Source organism: Bos javanicus, chromosome 14 (assembly GCF_032452875.1).
Source record: "Bos javanicus breed banteng chromosome 14, ARS-OSU_banteng_1.0, whole genome shotgun sequence".
NCBI lineage: Eukaryota > Metazoa > Chordata > Mammalia > Artiodactyla > Bovidae > Bos > Bos javanicus.
The window spans coordinates 33,986,956-34,009,502 of NC_083881.1; the positions used below are offsets into that span (position 1 = coordinate 33,986,956).

At 43.5% G+C, this 22,547-nt stretch overlaps 1 protein-coding gene across 12 annotated transcripts in view; it reads right to left on the minus strand.

The window, feature by feature from the left end:
* Positions 1–2,295: 2,295 nt before the first annotated feature.
* The window catches only part of NCOA2 (nuclear receptor coactivator 2), a 286,593-nt gene continuing 266,341 nt past the window's right edge, over positions 2,296–22,547 (minus strand). For all 12 annotated transcript variants that reach the window (XM_061438955.1, XM_061438945.1, XM_061438950.1 and 9 more), the window contains 8 exons: positions 20,343–20,508; positions 17,321–17,599; positions 16,363–16,440; positions 14,513–14,750; positions 12,193–12,370; positions 11,172–11,370; positions 7,191–7,280; positions 2,296–6,137 (listed from right to left, as the gene is read on the minus strand). In XM_061438955.1, coding sequence (XP_061294939.1) covers positions 6,126–6,137; positions 7,191–7,280; positions 11,172–11,370; positions 12,193–12,370; positions 14,513–14,750; positions 16,363–16,440; positions 17,321–17,599; positions 20,343–20,508 — 1,240 coding nt within the window. In that variant the 3' untranslated portion in view covers positions 2,296–6,125. The remainder of the gene's footprint in view (positions 6,138–7,190; positions 7,281–11,171; positions 11,371–12,192; positions 12,371–14,512; positions 14,751–16,362; positions 16,441–17,320; positions 17,600–20,342; positions 20,509–22,547) is intronic.

Here is a 22,547-nt window from a genome sequence, read left to right on the forward strand (position 1 = left end):
AAATCATTTTACTCATTTATTTATCCAGTTGTGGTTGTGTGGGGTCTTTGCTGCAGTGCAGGCTCTTCTCCAGTTGTGGTGAGTGGTGGTGGGAGGGTGGCTGCTCTCCAGCTGTGGTGCGGGGGCTTCTCATTACATTGGCTCCTCCTGTTGCAGTGCCCGGGCTTCAGCAGTTGTGGCGCATGGGCTCAGAAGTTGCAGCTCCCAGACCCTAGAGCACCGGCTCAGTCGTTGTGGTGCACTGGCTTAGCTGTTTCTCGGCATGTGGGATCTTCCTGGACAAGGGATCGAACCCGTATCTCCTGCATTGGTAGGCAGATTCTTTACCACTGAGAGGGAAGCCCTCTCACCAGTGTTTTAAAATGTTTCTGGAAGTTGTTTTTCTAATATTTCCATTATTGTACACCTTATCTTCTAAATGTATACTACTGTGCACTCGCATTGTCATGATGTAGGGGCAGGAATTGATTTTTTATCCTGGGCTTTCCTTTTCTAGGCTCATGGCACGCCTCCCTTATTCAGGTCTTTTGCATCTTTTAGTAGAACTTTATAGTTTTCTTCATAAAGGTCTTTCACACTTTGTTAGGTGTAATGTAATCCTATTTTAGAATGTTTGTTATTGTAAATGGGGGTTTAAAAACTAGTTATTCGTGTGAGTGGAAGTTAGTGATTTTTGTATGTTCCAGACATCTGACTGAACTTTTTCACTCGTTCTAAGAGCTGGTGCTCAGCTGCTCAGTCATGTCCAACTCTTTATGGCCCCATGGACTGTAGACAAGGCACCTCTGTCCATGGAATTTTCCAGGCAAGAATGCTGGAGTGGCCTGTCATTCCTTACTCCAGGGGATCTTCTGGACCCAGGGATTGAACCTGCATCTCTTGCAAGTCTCCTGTGCCTGGCAGGATTCTTTACCATTAGTGCCACCTGGGTACCCCTAGAGTGGGTAGGTAGATTTATTTTGGCTTTCCCATAGACGGTTAGAAGGCAATGGCAACTCACTCCAGTACTTTTGCCTGGAAAATCCCATGGACGGAGGAGCCTGGTAGGCTGTAGTCTGTGGGGTCGCTAGGAATCGGACACAACTGAGCGACTTCACTTTCACTTTTCACTTTCCTGCATTGGAGAAGGAAATGGCAACCCACTCCAGTGTTCTTGCCTGGAGAATCCCAGGGACAGGGGAACCTGGTGGGCTGCCGTCTATGGAGTCACACAGAGTCGGACACGACTGAAGCGACTAAGCAGCAGCAGCATAGATGGTTAATTGTGCTGAAAGTTTTTCCTCTTCTATTCCACCAGTGATACCCATGTCTTTTAAATATTTAATTTGACTTTACTGGGTCTTAGTTGTTGTGGCACACAGGATATTCGGTTTTGTCACAGCATGCAAGATCTTTAGTTAAGGCATGTGGAATCTAGTTCCCGGACAGGGATCAAACCTGGGGCTTCTGCATTGAGAGCTCAGAGTCTTAGCCACTGGACCACCAGGAAAGTCCTGATAACCTATTTCTTAGCATGGGTAGTGGGCTACTTATTTTGTTCTGATTTCAATTCTTTTAATATTTCACCATGAAGTCACAGGGGGATTGTATCAAATAACTTTAAACAACTTCAGGGCATTCACTTTGCCGAGAAGCTTTACTTTTCCTTGAGATTTTCTCATGTATGGGGGCTGAAATTTATCCTATGCAAATTTATCCAACAGTGTATTAAGTTAATCATGTTTTTTAAATTCTTCTTTTACTTTGTTAATATGGTGACTAGCATAGATTTTTCTCATCATTCATTTCGGTTTTGGTATATTTAAAAAAATACAATTCCAGATTTATTATTTCATGTAGTTTATGACCTGGGTTTTAAGTACTGTACTTGCATTGCTTATTGACTACCAATAAGCCAACCTATTAAAACCATCATGATTATTCTAATGTGTAAGGTATAACCTTAATAAACCAGTAAGAAGCCCGCGTTATTCTCATAAATGTTTTTTGAGAAACAGGAATGAGAGGTGATAGCATCATTTAGGATTCATTTAGATTCCACCTCTATTTGCGATTAAGTTGTCAGATAATCTTAAGCAAGACACACCCCTCTTGGCTTCAGACTTCAGACAGGCTTCAGATTTCAGAAAATCTAGAAAATGGGACATTGAGAGAATAAATGTTAACATGCTGAGAACAGTGCCAACTACTGTATAAGTCTAAGAAATTATTAAATGGCAAGTCAGGTAATTTTATATTTAACTGCAACTGTGAATGAGGATATAATATAAACTCAAGAAAATCTTCAAAGCCATGTAAAACCCGAAGGCATTAAAATTTATTAAATGATGCAATAACAACAGAATTCTTTATTTACAATAGCATTATTTAACATCAAATAAGCAAATAGCATCAGCAAAGCAATATTAACTTGCATAAATGTATTTAAAATTTCTCTTGAATATATCTACCTTTTGCATAAACTGCTCACACTAGAAATACAAACATCAATGCAGGTGAACAAAGTGACGTTTGGAGTCAACTCCATTTTGAAAATAAATCACAACCTGAAGCACTGTAAGCTTTCTCCTGAAGAACCATAGTTAATATATTGCTTAATTTTACCCTTGGATAATCTTTTCATATACACACATCTCAGATGCAACTTCATGAGGAACTGTACAAATAAAACCACAAATGGCATAAGAAAAAAAAAAAGACAGTTAAATGTTTGAAGAAATGTATCATCATCACCATTCAACAACATAAAGTTTAAGTGATGATGCACTTATTCAAAAAATTGTACACAGTTCACTATACAAATATAATACATCGGACAGCTATGTAGGAATATACAAGACTTAAAAACAGATCTAAGGCATTATGCTAGATTTTAGCATTTTGAGGTTCTTGCACATAGCTTTTACCTGTAGTAAGAAACTTAAAAGGTTTCGTTTTAGTCTATAAAGAAACACCAGGGAGAAAATTCTAATTAAAATCGAAGCCACTACAGTAATTTTCTTTTGTGCAGAGAATGCTTTGCTCGGAGGCAGCATACTACCATACAAATACTAGAAAATTTTAAATTCACACCAACAATTAATGGCTTAAGTTGCATTTCAAAATTGATTGTGTATCTTTGGGTTCTGCAAGGGGATCTGTGCCACCCATTTCATGTGTTAAGCCCATAGGAACTCCGTTTTTACACACAGATTAAAAACTGCATTATATAAACTGCAAAAACATTGCTTTCAATGGTTACAGGCCATGAGAGATACACGTGGGAGGGGGCATCTTCATCTTTTGAGTCCAACAAATTCATTGCAGGAAAACAGCTCACTTCACTTTTTCAACTTACCACGTTACATGAACACGTAGATGAGCTTCACAACCAAGTTAATGTATGTATACTTTTCACATTATGTGTTTTTCACATTTAGTAATATAAGTAAAACACTGATTATTTGTTCTATTAAACGAAAACCGAGTACTCGGTCTAACAAGTTTATTGTGTACACCATGAGAAATACTGATCATGGAGGGACTGGTTTGGCCTTTGCTTCTGTCATGATCAATGTGATCAGAGGATTCCTTCACTGACTTTTCTTAATTAGATGTAAAAAACCCATGACCTGATCTAAGCTGTAAGAGAACTGATCATCTCTCTTCCTTCAAAATGGCAATGATTATGAGTTATTCCCAATTACCGGAATGGCAGGTTTGCAGATCAGATCTGTCTGAACTGGGACTGACAGAACACAGCGGGCAGAAGGTCAAACAAGAGAAGGTACACAGGGGTTTTTGGACAGGGTTCCCGTGGAAAGGGACTTCCAACTCAGACAAATCCAGGTTAAACTCCATTCTCTCTTGTGAAGTTCCAGTCATTCGAATTCACATGTTTCTAAACATCAACTGGAAAGTGGTCACGTGACACCAAGTGTGACATAAGCCTCGTGGTGCCAGTGAGGACGCTGAGCTCGGGCTGATGTCCGCCCGAGTTATTCCTCCACCACAGTTGGGCGACCCAATGGTTTGGTTGAGAAAAGCAGAGCCTTTTGAGGGGGGGGACTGTGAATTGGTGGCCCCCATCAAGTGCTGTTCCTGGGCCACCTTCCTGTAGTGAGACCCCCTACGTGGAAAACAAAGTAGCGAAATGCAGATTTCCCAGAACATTTCTTTAGCATGGAGCCATGCTTTCAGACTGTCTACTTAACCATTTATCTTTGGGCTCTATCTCTTTCTATACTTCCGTAATCTGTCCATATAGAGAGACACGTATGAGTAGGGGTAGTTTGTCTATTTTTCACCCTTCCACAAAAAAACAAGCAGATTTCAAGGAAAAAAGACTTCTCTGTTCCTAAAAGGCCTGGCTGACGAGATATAAAATGCTTTGCTTTTTAGACATCAAAAAGACATCATTCTGAAATTTAGGTAAGAAAGTAGGTGTCTTAGGAGTTGGGGAGAAATAGCTCAAAAAAGGTCACCAGTTTCTTGGTATTACAGTTGTCTGAAACTGATGCCAATTAAGAAAAGATTATTCCCCTACCAGAGTGGGCAAGAAAAACAACCAGAAAAGTGGCCTGCTTAGTAACACGTAGTCTTCCTAAGGTTAAGAAAGAATATAAACATATAAAAATCAAGAATTGGTTTCTACAGCGGCTGCATATCAGATAGATAAATGACTTATGAGCAGAATCACAAGATTTAGAAAATAAAAAGTCTTAAGTCTACAAATTAGGTCTAATCAAGGCCTTGAGAGCCTTTACAAAACACTTTCAGGAGACACTGCTATGAAGATATCTAATTGTAACACTGAAGTACCTCATTTTGGATTCGATTCCACAATATGTATACCTCACAAAAAATTACACAATTAAAACACTTAAGTCCTCAACTTAAATTATTGCTTGTTTACATATAAATTGGATTTTATGTACCTTACAAAACTTCGGCTTATTAAGTCAGCACTGCTAAAAAAAACAAAATAAAAGACACATGGCGGAGGTGAACTCTGTCCTGATGCCTGCGGTCAATTTTAAGCACACTGTGGTTTTCTCCCGTGTGGGGGGCCAGTGTCGCGGGGAACAGAATGAACACACTTCCCAGGCAGGTGTCCAAAGTCTGATGGGTTTCGAGTACTAACTTTGCTCCTCTCCTTCCAGTAAATGCATTTTTTCTGGAATTTCAGAGTTAGCGGCTGGTAAGTGGCTGGCAAAACATGGAAGGAAATAATAAAGGGCTTACCTGGTTTCTGTTGCTTTTATTAAAAAAAAAAAAAGTGGGGAGAATGGGGAAGGTAGAGGGAGAAGGGAAGGATCAGATGGAAGAGGAGGCGCTGATTCAAGCTTCTGATGGATCTAAAGCAAACTGAATTTGGAAATCAATTTCTTTCTGATTCATGATTTGGGCGAACTAGTTTGGTTTGAATCAAAGAAATTGAAAAGAAAAAAAAAAGAGGAAGAAGGACTTGTTAATGTTAACAGCCCTCCCACAGGCTCTTTTTCATCTGTTCAAGGAACTGGAAATGCTTTCCAACACCGTCTTGAGAGCTTTCTACAAAGATACAACTACGATGTCTTGGTCTTCACTTCTTGGGCATGTCTGTACACACGGCACGGTCCACGGTGTCTGTCCTGCTTATCCCAGAGGCAGGCTTAGCTTAAAACATCTTTAGTTTGATTTTTTTTTTAATCTTTTCTTTCCCCCAGATGAAATCTTAATCTTTTGGACTGGTTAGCCAGGGAAAACAAAGCAAGAAACCAGTGTCTGGAGCCAGACAGGAAGAGAACAAGAGCATGGATTGTTTTCCTTAAATACATACATTTAGATACATTCAATCTGACACGGGTGTGAAGTCTGCCTGTCAACATTTACTCTGCAGGAGAGATCTAAGTTGCACTAAGGTGAATGCAGTGAACAGACTGACAACTGTCCGGACGCGAGCTGCAGACCATCTGTCAACCCGACAGGCGGCTCCCCCAGGAGGAGGAGCCGAGGGACTCGGCCGTCAGCCCGTCTTGCTCGGGCAGGGCTGGATGGCAGGTCGGTTGGGTCGAAACGAAGAGACGCAGCTCTCCAGATTGGTAAGTGTCTTGAGCAAGTGAGCCCAGTCAGCTGAAGAAAGAAGCAACCAGCTACCTTCAGTGTCAGCAGTATTTCTGCGGGAAAATAAAGAGAAAGTTGTCATGGCTCAGAATTTTTGGTAAAACCATCATGAGGCCCAGCATGAAAACATCAGACTACTTGGCCATTTTAAATAACCCCAACCACAAAGGTTACACTCACTTATTTTTTTGTTTTGTAGGAAATTCAACATCAATTCTACATTTTGTCACTTAAGAGAGAACTTGAAAATAGTTACTTACTGCTAGGGACAACATTTTCTCCCTTAAGAGGCCCCAGCACCTGTGCCAAACTGTTGAGAGCCCTTCCTCTTGTTAACAGGCCTGTCACCAGGCTCCCAACTCAGGTGGGTTCTCAGTACTAACTGTTCTACTGTTTCAAGATTTAGTTGGACACAGTAATATCACTCTTCTTAGAAAAAGTGTTTAAGATGATAAAGAAATAATATAGATCAGATTTTAAGGCTGCTGCTTAAAGAAAATGAAATCTAGAACACTTAGAATAAACTTGGGCTTAATGAAGGGAGAGTGGGGTCTTAGCCACTGAACCACCAGGGAGTCCACCCTAGATCTTCTGAACGCCCTGCACCATCTGACCTGCAGTAGCCTTCCCCTTAGAATAAACTCAGACTTAATTAAGTGAGAGAGAACAATTAGAAGCTAGTTCCTCTTCATCCTTCTGAAAATCAAATATTACAATTCAGAAACAAAAAGAAATCAGAGTTTGTGCTAACACGCCTAATTCTTTGCTATTTCATTTTTTGCTTTGCTATAATTCCATTCTGGGGCAAAATGAGTGTTTTTAAATCATATGCCACCATCAGCTCAATTAAAATGAGCTTAAATAAAAAATTACTCACACAAACATCATTGTATATCCAATAAAATGAGATTTTTTTTTTCCTTCTCTTTTTGGCTGCATTGCACAGCATGTGGCTCCTGCATTGGAAGGGCAGGGTCTTAGCCACTGGACCGCCGGGGAAGTCCATATTACACAATTCTCCTCAGCCTACTGGCTGACAATGTGTCTGTGCCAATTCTAGTCTATGGAATACTCACAGCCGCGGGTTTATTTCTCTGGTTTCTTACCCGTGATGCATCTCCCTCCTGCTTAATCATGTCCATCCCAGGCAGCTGGCTAGGGAAAAGGCCGCCTCCCCTCAGAGCAGGGTCATTCACCTGAGGGCGACAGGACAGCACGGGGCTTTATCTTGAGAGACATCCATACGCCTACTGGGGAGCAGCCACCCACCAAGCTTCTGCTTTGTTTCCAGGAGCAGAATTACCAGGACAGAAGGCCACTCCCCTCATCTAGTCTCCCACATGCAAGTTCTGGGGGGAGTGTGGAGGAACGTGAAAACGTGCTGCGCTCACTCTCATCTGTGTCCGACTCTCTGCGACCCCATGGACTATAGCCTGACAGGCTCCTCTGTCCATGGGGTTCTCCAGGCAAGAATACTAGAGTGGGTTGCCATTTTCTTCTCTAGATGATTTTCTCCACCCAGGGATCAAACCCATATCTCTCAGGTCTCCTGAACGGGCAGGTGGGTTCTTTACCACTAACATCACCTGAGAAGCCCCTATAAATACACTGGCTGCCTTCACAATTAACTTTCATTTGCATTCTATATAGAAATTCAACAGAGATAATAATATTAGAAACATTCTTATGTCTTTCAGTTCAGTTCAGTTGCTCAGTCTTGTCCGACTCTTTGCGACTCCATGGACTGCAGCATGTCAGGCTTCCCTGTCCATCACCAACTCCCAGAGCTTGCTGAAACTCATGTTCATCATGTCAGTGATGCCATCCAACCATCTCATCCTCTGTTGTCCACTTCTCCTCCTGCCTTCGATCTTTCCCAGCATTAGGGTTTTTCCAATGAGTTGGTTCTTTGCATCAGGTGGCCAAAGTATTGGAGTTTCAGCTTCAGCATCAGTCCTTCCAATGAATATTCAGGACTGATTTCCTTTAGGATGGAATGGCTGGATCTCCCTGCAGTCCAAGGGACTCTCTCAAGTCTTCTCCAACACCACAGTTCAAAAGCATCAATTCTTCAACACTCAGCTTTCTTTATAGTCCAACTCTCACATCCATACATGATTACTGGAAAAACCATAGCTTTGACTAGATGGACCTTTGTTGGTAAAGTAATTATCTCTGCTTTTTAATATGCAGTCTAGGTTGGTCATAGCTTTTCTTCCAAGGAGTAAGCGTCTTTTAATTTCATGGCTGCAGTCACCATTTGCAGTGATTTTGCAGCCCCCCAAAATAAAGTCTGTCACTGTTTCCACTGTTTCCCATCTATTTGCCATGAAATGATGGGACTGGATGCCATGATCTTAGTTTTCTGAATGTTGAGTTTTAAGCCAACTTTTCACTCTCCTCTTTCACTTTCATCAAGGAGCTCTTTAATTCTTCTTTGCTTTCTGCTATAGGTTAGTGTCATCTGAGAATCTGAGGTTATTGATATTTCTCCTAGCAATCTTGATTTCAGCTTGTGTTTCATCCAGCCTGGCATTTCAAATAATGTACTCTTCATATAAGTTAAATAAGCAGGGTGACAATATACAGCCTTGACGTACTCCTTTTCCTATTTGGAACCAGTCTTTTGTTCCATGTCAAGTCCTAACTGTTGCTTCTTGACCTGCATATAGGTTTCTCTGAAGGCAGGTCAGGTGTTCTGGTATTCCCATTTCTTTAACAATTTTCCACAATTTGTTGTGATCCACACAGTCAAAGGCTTTGGAGTAGTCAGTACAGCAGAAGAAGACGTTTTTCTGGAATTCTCTTGCTTTTTTGATGATCCAATGGATGTTGGCAATTTGATCTCTGGTTCCTCTGCCTTTTCTAAATCCAGCTTGAACATCTGGAAGTTCACAGTTCATGTACTGTTGAAGCCTGGCTTGGAGAATTGTGAGCATTACTTTGCTAGTGTGTGAGATGAGTGCAATTGTGTGGTAGTTTGAACATTCTTTGGCATTGCCTTTCTTTGGGATTGGAATGAAAACTGACCTTTTCCAGTCCTGTGGCCACTGCTGAGTTTTCCAAATTTGCTGGCATATTGAGTGCAGCACTTTCACAATATTATCTTGTAGCATTTGAAGTAGCTCAACTCGAATTCCATAACCTCCACTAGCTTTGTTCACAGTGGTACTTCCTAAGGTCCACTTGACTTCACATTCCAGGATGTCTGGCTCTAGGTGAGTGATCACACCATTGTGATTATCTGGGTCATGAAGATCTTTTTTTGTTTAGTTCTTCTGTGTATTCTTGCCATGTGTTCTTAGTATCTTCTGCTTCTGTTAGGTCCATACCATTTCTGTCCTTTACTGAGCCCATCTTTGCATGAAATGTTCCCTTGGTATCTCTAATTTTCTTGAAGAGATGTCTAGTCTTTCCCATTCTATTGTTTTCTTCTATTTCTTTGCATTGATCACTGAGGAAGGCTTTCTCATCTCTCCTTGCTATTCTTTGGAACTCTGCATTCAAATATTATATTTTTCCTTTTTTCCTTTGCTTCTCTTCTTTTCTCAGCTATTTGTAAGGCCTTGTCAGACAACCATTTTGCCTTTTTGCATTACTTTTTCTTGGGGATGGTATTGATCACTGCCTCCTGTACAATGTTCCTCTGTCCATAGTTCTTCAGGCACTCTGTCTATCAGATCTAATCCCTTGAATCCATTTGTCACTTCCACTGTATAATTGCAAGGGATTTGATTTAGGTCATACCTGAATGGTCTAGTGGTTTTCCCTACTTTCTTCAATTTAAGTCTGAATTTGACAATAAGGCATTCATGATCTGAGCCACAGTCAGCTCCTGGTTTTGTTTTTGCTGACTGTATAAAGCTTCTCCATCTTTGGCTCCTAAGAATATAATCAATGTGATTTCGGTGTTGACCATCTGGTGATGTCCATGTGTAGAGTCTTCTCTTGTGTTGTTGGAAAAGGGTGTTTGCTATGACCAGTGCGTTCTCTTGGCAAAACTCTGTTAGCCTTTGACCCGTTGCGCTTTGTACTCCAAGGCCAAATTTGCCTGTTACTCCAGGTAGCTCTTGACTTCCTACTATTGCATTCCAGTCTCCAATAAGGAAGAGGACGTTTTTTTTGTGTGTTAGTTCTAGAAGGTTTTATTCTTCATAGAACCATTCAACTTCAGCTTCTTCAGCGTCACTAGTCAGGGTATAGATTTGGAATACTGTGAAACTGAATGGTTAGACTTGGAAATGAACAGAGATAAATCATTCTGTCGTTTTTAGGACTGCATCCAAGTACTGCCTTTTGGACTCTTTCGTTGACTATTATGGCTACTCCATTTCTTCCAAACAAGAGCAATACTGCCTAGGAGCCTGGAATGTTAGGTCCATCCATGAATCAAGGCAAATTGTAAGTGGTTAAACAAGGAGGGGATGGCAAGAGTGAACATTGACATTTTAGGAATTGGTGAACTAAAATGGACTGGAATGGGTGAATTTAACTCAGATGACCATTGTATCTTATGTCGTTATAGGTTTACTTTTTTGAGTGCAAAGTAGACCAACGATCCTTTCCCACCCCGTCCTTCTTTGGCCATGCTGCATGACTTGTGGAATCTTAGTTCCCTGACCAGGGGCTGAACCTGCACCCTCAGCAGTGAAAGCAGAGTCCTAACCACTGGACTGCCAGGGAGCTCCCTTCACCTGGTTTTATGTTTAGGAGAAAAAACATCAGTTCTTGAAAATCCCCAAATATAACTATTTAAGAAAGTGCATTTCATCACTCCATTTTTTGACATTCATTTTTGATATTGCAAAAGCCTTCAAATAAGAGAAAAATTTAGAAGACAAGTTAGTTAAGAAATATTTTTAAAGATCTTTGAGCTGTCAGAGATCCTTTTGTGTTTATTTCATCATTAACACGTATTTCTGTTAATTGCACTAACACTAGTGATGGTAAGGTGAAAAAACACTCTTCAAAATAAATGTGGGAATTGATGGCAGATGTTAAGCACATGGAAAGACTCATTTAATAGCAGAAACAGACAAAAAGTTGCAATCAAGAAACTGAGGGTGGTTTCTCTTTGGGGTGCTCACCTGCTCGGGACCCATGGAGGACAGCCCTGACGTAGGCACGGAGGTCACTGAGGTCATGCTGATCTGTCCGGTCATCTGGTTCATGTTGTTCATCCCGCCTGTGTTGGTCGCCATGGATACATTGATGTTCATATTGTTATTGTACATGCTGGTGTTTGCCTGCTGTGCGAAGTGTGGAGGGGACTGTTGCGAGAACATGCTAGAAACACGGTGAAAAATTACAATGTTAGAGCCCTTGGGCAAACAGGGAGGCAGGATGAATAAACCTAGGCTGAGAGAACCCGGGGAGTGGGGCATGGGGTGATGGCCAGGAGATGGTGAGATCAGAGACAGCAGGGGAAGGGCTCAGCCAAGCTGCAGGGGTCACTGCGTTCTGACCTGTCCCCAACATCACCATGTTGGGGTGGTGGACAAAGTCTGGAGGGACACTTTGCACTCTCATGTCTGCACCAGACAAGGATTCTGTTTGCTTTTATTACCTGCACTGATGGGGGGGTGGGCTTCCCAGGTGGCGCTAGTGGTAAAGAACGTGCCTGCCAGTGCAGGAGATGTAAGAGAGGCGGGTTCAATCCCTGGGTTGGGAAGATCCCCTGGAGGAGGGCATGGCAACCCACTCCAGTATTCTTGCATGGAGAATCCCGTGGACAGAGGAGCCTGCTGTGCTATAGTGCTGCAAAGAGCTGGACATGACTGAAGCAGCTGAGTATGTACACACGATAAGAAGGTGGCTTCCAGGCCACTGCCTCCACAGCACTTGCTCTCATACATTGGGGGTGCTACCTTATTGCGGCGGTGGTGGTAGCGGGGGTGGGGTTCCTTTTACTCCCAAGGCAAAAATATTAAGCTAGGGTTTGGTAAATTCTGGTAACGTCTGCTCTAGGAAAAGCAGATTGGCTTATTACTCAGAGGTTTACTTGGTATTGTTTGCTTGAACAAAGAAGAACTTTCCAGAAAAGAGACAGGCGGGCTATAGAAAGATTGCCTGGTGATCGTTTCAAAAAGACACAGACACGCAGCATACCTGTTTGCGCCCATGCTCCCCTGCGCCCACCCGTTCATGTCCGAGGAGGCCTGGTAGGCTGGGTTTGCCTGGGACTGCTGCAGCATGGGGCTCTGGGTGTGCGCCAGCCGGGGTGATATCAGAGGGCTCTGGGGTGCGGCGGCCCCAGTGAAGCCGGGGTCAGGCTGCTGACTTATTCCTTAAAAGACAGAACAGAAATCCCAAGGAGGCTGTTAGTTTTATCGTTGAGGCAGGGGACAAAAGAGAACATTCAAATCAAATACACAAAGAAAATTACTTTCATGAGGAAGGTTCAAGAAGGAGGGAACATATGTACATCTATGGCTAATTCATGTTAAGGTATGGCAGAAATCAAAACAATATTGCAAAGCAATTATCTTTCAAATAAAAACAAATTTCTTAAAAAAATAAAATTACTTTCAAATACCCTATCTTGTGCTGGTAAGTTATACACATTTAAAAAAGATTCCAAGTTGGGATAAAATGCATGAAGAAAAACTCTTCATACCTTGGTTCTCTATGGTAATTAGAGATGTGCCCAGGAGACATATTAACTATGGAGACTAAAGACAAAGAAAATACCATTCTTGCCCCATATCCCTGGCAAATCAACAATGGGTCAAATGTATATATTTCTCTTTGACTGGAAACAGTCTTTCAATGTTTATGCGTCACTACAATTAGATTAAACTGGATTAAAGTTTGGTTCTCTAAAAAAATCAACACACTTGACTACTTTTTTATTAAATTACGTTATTGTATGATGAGATAGCTATGTTTTAAAAATAAGTGACCATGAGAATTCCCTGGCAGTCCAGTGGTTAGGAGTCTCCACTTTTACTGTTAAGGGCTTGGGTTCGATTGCCAATCAGGGAACTGGGATTCTACAAGTCACATGATATGGCTAAAAAATACAAAATTTAAAAAAGTAAGTGCATTCATGATTAGCTTACTGTGTATTCATAAAGAATACTTTTACAGTATACAAGATTACTTGTACACTATATAAAATTACTTGTACACTATACAAGTATCTGGGATACTTTTGCACTATACAAGATTAACAAGAAAAAGAAAAACTCTATGTAAGCTTCTTGGTCAGTTTAGAGGCAAATGGTGTTTACATTAAAAGGAAAGAAAACTTTGAGCAGACCTTCTTAAATCATCAAAAAAGAAAGAGAGGAAGAGGTGGGAAACAAAGGAGGCAGCTTTTTAGAAAATTTCAGGGATGACATTAAGGTAATCCTATTTTTGCCTAGAAGACTTGTAAAATATGCATATTTAATGACTACTTTAATAAGCTATGAAAGAAAAACTTAAGATCACACAGGAAAAAGCTGTACATTATCCTTCTGGGTCTTGAAAGAAATAGGAGATGTGAGGTTCAAGCACCACAAAGACTGGGTAGTTGTTTTTAGAGAACTCTGGTGGGAGATGGGGAGAGTCATTTTGAATGTTAACCTTGATGTAAACACTTAACTTTTATCAATAATTCAACCATTAACCGAATATGACATGCATACAAATATTAATGTTTATGACACAGCATGCTTGTTGCTTAAGATTGACATTAAACAACAAATCAATACAAAGACAATGAAGAGCTAGTCCACTGTGGTTTCTGTAAGGCACTTCTGAAGAATTATCAATTCATTAAAGATTTGATGTAATATTGAAAGTGGAAGTGTTAGTCGCTTAGTTGTGTCCAACTCTCTGCGACCCCATGGACTGTAGCCTGCCAGGCTCCTCTGTCCCTGAGATTTCCCAGGCAAGAATACTGGAGTGGGTAGCCATTCCCTTCTCCAGGGGATCTTCCCTACCCTGGCATCAAACCCGGGTCCTCCTGTATTGCAGGCAGATTCTTTGCCATCTGAGCCACCAGGGAAGCCTTTATTTTTCTCAAGTCATAGAAGGTCTGTAACACTTAAAGGATATACATCTTTCAACATTTGTATCTACCAGTTTGTCTAAGCAGACTAAAGTATATGCACGTGCACCAGTGTTTACAGACATGGATGTAAACACAGACGTGTACACGCTTATGCACACAACTGGCACTCTCCGTGTGCCCACCTAGTCTGGTTATTCTTAAAGTAAGACCTGTGCTCGGAGACAGGGTAGTGGCTGAGCTGAGAGATGGGAAGATACTGCATTGGACCTGGGGACTCCTGATGAGCCCCAGCTGCCCTTGCGGGTTTCCTAGCATCCCCTGGTTAGCCAGGTTCATCTGGGATCCACACAAAGAGCTGTGACTCCGGACAGTGAGGGGACCCTGGGAAGAAAGGAGTGGTGGAAGGTGGTGGGGGTCTAGGTCCCATACCGTAGTTTGGAGGGAATGGAAACTGCTGCGCATTTGCCTGGGGGATCCGGGGGTTGCTCATGGCTGCCGGCACGCCACTGGGAGCCACCACGCTGGGCGTCATGTTCAGCCCCTGCCCTCGCATCATCAGGGTTCGCTGCTGAACCTGCTGCTGCTGATGATGCATCTGTCTTTGTCGAAGATGTTGGTTCAGGATTTCCCTCTGTCTCTGGGCCAGCATCTGGGCGTTAATAGGTGCCTGGAATGGGGGCGGGCAATACACGGAGGAAGACGTGGGGGTGGGCACAGATCGAAAAAGAAACCGCATGTTAGAAACAGGATAACAGAGGGTACAGGCTCATGCAACATTATTTGGAAAATAAAGAGAGAACATTTTAGAGCTGAACAACTGGCGGTGGAGAATGTGAGCCCTGAGTTCTGTACACACAGTGAGGATTCGGAACCCTTGCAATGACTGATGTGGGTCAGTTCAGAGTGACTATCAATAAACTGGAGACTCACTGTGAGAGGACACCATTAACTATGGGACCCCAAGATAACATCACTCCTGTCTGTAAGAAGACTCTGTACAGAAACCTTGAAGATGGCAGTTTAGAGGCTCATTAAGGGACATTCAAGTCTAAAGGGATGCCACGTCACTTTGCTGAAAGGTGGCTTTGAAGCACTTGAGAAAAGGCTGAATGGAGGCAGAAAGAAAGGGAGTTGCATAAGGAGAGGAGGGTGACAGAGGCCAGGATGGAGGATGGATGGAAGGATGGATGAGGGAAGGGGTACCGTGCTTGCTGTCAGTGATGGGGACAGGCTGGTTATGGATCTTGGCTGTACACAGCTGACTTCATTATTCACGGACTGGCGAGCTGGCCTACCCGCTAACATGTACTTGTCACCCCAGAACCAATACTCACTGCACCATCGTCATTTATGGATACATGTGGAACAGCAAAATATGTGAGAAGCCCAACATGCACATTCCTACCCACGGCTGAAACGAGGTGACATCAGTTATTTCAGCTCTCACACTGCAGACAAGTGTCCTTCTTGTGGACTACTTAGTTCCACGTTTTTCACACTGCTGTGCTTTTCATCAGTAACTCTGCTGTTTAAAATGGTTCCTGAGACTAGTGCTCAAGGGCTATCTAGTGTCCTAAACAAGTCCAGGAGGCTGATGTGCCTTGTGGGGGAAACTGTGTGAGTTAGACGAGCTTCATTCAGGCGTGAGTTATGGTGCTGCTGGCTTTGAGTTTGACGTTAATGGATCAACAATATATATTACAAAAGGTGTCCTCAAACAGAAACACACATGGACTGACTGATGGAAATGTGACAAGAGGCTCAAAGAAACCGAACACTTTATTTCTCCTAGAAGCAATGGTTCACTATTTGCCAATTCAGTGTTGGCAGGAACTTTGCTTGTTTGCTTAGTCAGTCCCACTCTTTGTGACCCTGTGGACTGTATCCCAGGCTCCTCTGTCCATGTGATTCTCCAGGCAAGAATACTGGAGTGTCTTGCCATTTCCTCCTCCAGGGGATCTTCCCGACCCAGGGACTGAACCCGCATCCCCTGTGGTCTCCTGCATTGCAGGCAGGTTCTTTACTCACTGAGCCATCAGGGAAACCCAGGACTGAACACACAGTGTGAATAATGGTAACTGACCGTATGTGGCAATAAAAATGGCAGTGATGGGGAGGGAACCACAAAGACAACAGACTAGACCAATAAGCACATGGCGTGACCTCCATCGTCTGGATCTAGATCTATGTGTGGCCTTCTAAGTCGCTTTACATAGGATATCAAGGAGGGAAATGATGAGACAGGTTAAGTGGATACTGACAGCTTGTCTGCCCCTTACCTGTGTGGGTACTCCAGGCCTCAGAGTCAAGTTCACATTTGAAACATTGCTGATTTGATTCATAAGTGGCTGGCGATTCTAAATGCACATACATGGGAATCAGTACACTTTTAAACAGAATATATTTTACTTCAAATTCCCACCTCAAGAAACCTTCCCCAGCCCCCAAACCCAACATCCACATGCTGCTGGATACTGAAACCACATGGTGTGTGGCTGGATACCCTTGTGAGCTAGTTATCAAGTGATGCTTCCCACTGCTTGTAGCTGACAAGTTATTTTGGACCATTTGGAAAGTACACTGTTTGCAAGGGAGAAAAAGAGTAGAATGGTCAGAAGAGGAGGCCAAGAGGAAGATTAAGGAAAAAAGCAGAGGGAAAAAAATGAGGGGAGATTTTTAAAGTCCACAATACTGTTATTTACTATATGACAGAAATCTGTCCAGGCTTGTTTCAGTGAGAACATACTTTCTTGAGCAAAAGAGCTATTCCTTAATGCACCACCCCTCTGCCACCATTCTGCTAAAAGCCATGATTTTGATCACAAGAGAGGACTCATGGCAGGAGCTCCTGGTGTCCTGCATACTCACTTGGGGCCAGAAACTGTGCTGGGTCCTGTCAACCCATACATAGAGCCTTAGCCTGTTAACAGCTCCATTTTATAGATGTAAACACTGAGGCTTGGAGAACTCAAGGTTAGCCCATCAGTAAATCACTGAGCTAGGAAATCAGAGGAGAGCTGCTCTAGCTGGAAGCAGGGTCAGCAGAGGAGCAAGAAAGAAGGGAAAGAAGAAAGCAGAAATGAGCATGAAAGCTGTACGATCATGGCAACATCTTCACTGTCTTAGGACAGAATGAGACTTAAGCCCCCAAAAGGACGCCCTGTTCTCATGCCATCTCACATCCACCTTCACTGTGTACCCCCACCCCGACTTTCTGCGTAGTGGCCAGGAACACACCTGCTGTGCTTGGAGGCGATGCTGCAGTTGAAGCCTCAGCTGGTTGGGCTGGCTCTGCACAAGGCCTGTGGGCCTGAGGCCAGGCCGCGGCTGCATGCGGAGGGTGGCGTAACTGGGCCGCTGTCCCATGGTGTGGAAGTTTGGATCCTGCATGGGCGTGTAGCTGCCCTGGGCCATCTGCGCCTGAGACGCATACTGCTGCGGGAACACGGGGGTCTTCTGCTCTAGCATGAGGCTGGAATCCTGACTGGAGAACTGCTCCGGGTCCACACCTTGGCTCTGAAGAGAAAGCCCCCAGATGACCAACACATAAATAAAACCAGCAGAAACCGCAGAGTGAACATAAGACTTTCCTCTCACTGCCCTGTCTCTGAAGCTTCTGCTGTTGTACTTATGGCACAAAGGTACTTCTCCCCTGACTCTCCTTGTCTTCGTAGAAAACGCCTCTTTGTTCAAAAGATCCAGTTACTTGAGGCAAGAAGCGGGCTTCAGGCCTGACTCCCAGCAACCCTTCTTCCCAGGGAAGGGGGAAGCGGTCATAAGTATAGAAAGCCTCCTACTCTCACCACCAATCTGACTGACCTGAACCTGGTGCACATGTCTCCCAGGTGTGTTCAGTGTTCTGACTGCTTATTCACTTTAAGTAGACAACTGCCTTGACACCTGGCTGGGGTCAGCAGTGTTGGGGTGCCCACCGCTATTATTCCCATTTTGCAGACAGTTAAACTGAGACTTGGAGATGCGCGGTAAACTGTAGCAAGCCTGTCTGGCAGGTAAGGAGTCGGTTCCAGTCGAGTCTGTGATTTAAGACCTGAGCTGCTCACCAATGTGACACACTGCCGTATCTGACTGCTTTCTGTGGTCGTCAGAATTCCCTACACGGTCCACATTCTGCCACCATCTTATTTCCTTTTTTTTTCCCTTTGGCTGTGTTGGTCTTTGTTGTAGTGCAGGGGCTTCGCTAGGTGTGGCACAAAGGGTTAGTTGCCCTGTGGCATGTGAGATCTTAGGTTCCTGACCCAGGATCAAACCCACGTCCCCCTGCAGTGGAAAGTGGATTCTTAACTGCTGGACCCCCAGGGAAGTCCCACCATCTTATTTCCAACTAGATGTATCTAATGTGTTTGTCCTTCTTGACTTCTTAGAGCTACTCCACCTATCTGGCTCAGAATGGAGTGGGTACAGAAAATCCAGAATTTCCCAGGGGCGACAACTTCAGGTCAGGTGGCCCTAAAATGACTGCAAATCTGGAGGGTGCACTTGGCTCATTCTTTCTTCCTTCTGCTATGAACCTCCCAACAGAGAGGAGGGAAGGACCCAACTGTAAAGTCATCTCTTAGGTGTGCTTTAACCACAGTAACATCCTAGGTTTTCCTTAAGCTAGTCTATCCATGTGACAGCAGGCCTGGGGCCACCCAGAATCCTGCCCTCAGATCAAGTTTAACCGTGAGAACTGGGCCCATCTTCTTGTGCATAATAGTTTTAAAAATGTGGAGCCCACTCATGGGAACCATTCACTGTTGAATTACTGCTCTAAGTATATCCACAAAACCATCTCAGATCTTGAAGTATTGGCCCATCTTTAGAAGAGAGAAAGTTTAAGTAATTTCCATTTTTAAAGAAAACACATAACTCTGATGACTACAAATAAAGCCCATTTGTATTCTACATTTCCCCAACTTCACCTAATAATCACTATTTCTATAATTCAGGTAATATGACATTATAAGGATGGATTTGATGAGACAACATAGAAACACAAATTAAAAAAAAAAAGATTGAAGATATTCAATGATGAAATGACACCAGTTTTGATAAAAGCAATGCTTGAGTCACGCAGCAACCCCAAGAATCATATATCTTTAAATGTCACTTAGACGAAACACAGGGATAACAGTGCTGAACGCTAAATTCTCACCAGCGCTAAAGGCAAAACAAACCAGCCACACAGGAAATATTTCAACTCCATTTTCCTCTCTTGATTTATTCAGGTTATGTCATGCAACCTCAAGTCATCTCTTTCCATTCTGCTGTTCTCAGTATGAATTGACAAGTCTTAACTCCCACTTCTATCTGCTGAATGTGGGGATTACAAGACTAGTTTTAATGCTTCAGAGAAAGTCTCCCATGACTCGGCACCACCCTTCTCACAGACCCTCTCAACACCTCACACGTCCAGGAAGCAGATCAAACTCTGGAAGGTACTTCTTAGCACTAAGACAAAGATGATTCATGACGAGAAAAGAAGAAGACGGCAGTGAGCCTGTGATCTTTCTACGGGAAAACAGGATGCCTGCTTCACATCAATTGGGCTGCGTAGCCAGACTGAGAAAAGTCCTCCAAATTATTTCATGAGACTCTGTTAGGTTATTATATTGCTGCTATAAAGTACTCTTAAATGACTTTATGTCACCAACTAAATCAACTATACAGGCTTCCCTGGGGGCTCAGACGATAAAGAATGTGCCTGTAATGGAGATCTGGGTTCGATCCCCAGGTTGGGAAGATCCCCTGGAGAAGGGAACGGGGGCATGGGCAGCGGGGGAAGCAATGTAAGCCCACGGAGACTGGCTAACTTCACCTTTAAAGTGACTTCTGCTAACTTATGTGCAACCTGTTTTAACACAAGTAGCTTCCTATCACTAGCTCACAGATATAAGATGAAGGATACTGGTTTTGAGATGGAAGGTTCTAGATCGCTGAGACAGCAGTGGTCTGTTCCTGGCCTCTCTGCTCCTTGTTATGTTCCTCTCTGCCATAGTCAAGTGACCTGGACTTGAGTTTATGCCTTTTGGGCAAATAAATCCAAATTACAGGTAAAATTCATTCTTGGTCATTTCCACTCTGGGGCAAAAGTTGATGTGGGAGTAACAAGGAGAGGGGGTGACAGGAAACAGGGCTCCTGGTTACGAGGGAAGAGCACGTTCTAAAAAGCCGACTGCCGTTTATGTGCAAGCAGAAGAAAACAGACGTCTCTGTGTCCCTGCGAGCTTGGCCTCCGCCAGCCTCATGGTGTGCCCACCTGGCTGACGAGCTCGGGTATCCCCAGGGCTCTGTCGATCTCCTCCAGGCCATCAAAGTTCCTCAAGGCCATGTACAGCTGGTCCAGGAGAGCGCCTTCATCACTCGGAGACTCTGCTGCAGGATGTGGACACAGCAAGTCGTCGGGAGAGCTGCCGAATGGCTGCCTGTAAAGAGACAAACTTCATCTCGTGCCCACGGAAAAGTGAGTTGATTAGAGAACATTTTTTTCCCGCCTTAATAACAAAAGTAGTAAAATACGGTACCAGTCAGACACAAACAACAACCCCACATAATAGATACGCATTATTTAGTGCCTAACACAGATAGGGGGCTTCCCTGGTGGCTCAGTGGTTAAGAATCCACCTGCCAATGCAGGAGGAGATCTGGGTTTGATGCCTAGGTAGGGAAGACACCCTGGAGAGGAAATGGCAACCCATTCCAGTATTCTCTTGCTTGGAGAATCCCTAAGGACATAACTCACAAGGAGCCTGGTGAGTTACAGCCCATGGGGTTGCAAGAGAGTCAGATACAACTGAGCGACTAAACAACAACAACAACAACAGAGATAGGTGAGACACACGTTAAGGCACTGGATGTTATGATTGTTGTTTTTATTGCTCCTGCTCTAAAACTGGCAAAGCTGAGGCTTGGAGGGCTTGTCAGACTCCGTGGTGGAGAACAGACAGGCAACACTACAAAGTGGGGATTCATCACCGGCCGGGGTGACCACTGTGTTCCCACAAATCTACAATGACTCTTCTAGCATATATACTCATATATTTGCTTTGCCCTGAAGTAGTCCGTCTAGTCAAGGCTATGGTTTGTCCAGTGGTCATGTATGGATGTGAGAGTCAGACTGTGAAGAAAGCTGAGTGCTGAAGAATTGATGCTTTTGAACTGTGGTGTTGGAGAAGACTCTTGAGAGTCCCTTGGACTGCAAAGAGATCCAACCAGTCCATTCTGAAGGACATCAGCCCTGGGATTTCTTTGGAAGGAATGATGCTAAAGCTGAAACTCTAGTACTTTGGCCACCTCATGCGAAGAGTTGACTCATTGGAAAAGACTCTGATGCTGGGAGGGATTGGGGGCAGGAGGAGAAGGGGACGACAGAGGATGAGATGGCTGGATGGCATCACTGACTCGATGGACGTGAGTCTGAGTGAACTCCGGGAGTTGGTGATGGACCGGGAGGCCTGGTGTGCTGCGATTCATGGGGTCACAAAGAATCAGACACAACTGAGTGACTGAACTGAACTGAAGTAGTCCAAGGAGTTTCCAGGATTTTAGCAGGAAAGACTAATTGATTACATAGTTTCATTTCTCACCAGGCTTGAATGACCCATCTGAGGGACACAGTGAGCATGAAAGCTCCATTACTTTTTTTGAACTCAGCTGCCATTAGCCATTAGACTGCACTTGGCTGGACTAATGGGATATTTCTCCGTCATGCATAAGTAGGATTTGCAAACATTTATGAAAATCCTCAAGAAGTATGGCTGTCAGGCTACCAAGTTAGTCATGAAAAGTCGACCATGAACATGCAGATTATGTCTGTTGTATATTTTAGGTGATAAAACTGTAACACTACACTCCAAATTCAATGGTATAATAAAGTCCTGTGATTTACATTAACTGACAACCTTGGGAGTTAAAAAGAGTTTCTGAGTTACTCAAATATTGAAAGGGGAAATGATCCTCTAATTTGTCCTCTTAGAGGTACTACATGATGTTTTGTAGAGAATGAAGTTTACAAGTAAGCACCCTCATTCTTAGGGCTTCCCTGGTAGCTCAGCTGGTAAAGAATCCACCTGCAATATGGGAGACCTGGGTTCATTCCCTGGATTGGGAAGATCCCCTGGAGGAGGGAATGGCTACCACTCCAGTATTCTTGCTTTGAGAATCCCCATGGACAGGGGAGCCTGGCGGGCTACGGTCCATGGGGTCGCAGAAGGGGAAGCGACTGAACGACTAAGCACAGCACCCTCATTCTTAAGTGATGATAGATTCACATAGGGATAACAGGCCATGTTTCCTAAAGCTAGTTCTGTGCCATTTTGGCCTAGAATCCTGAAATGCTGAGGATTTACGCCAATAGTTTCGAACAGTTCTAACCCAGTGCACTTAGAAATAATCTACCCTGAATCTTCATTAGCCCCAGTCATTTGTGAAGAAAATCACCTAGTAAGTATGCCCTTCACTAAAC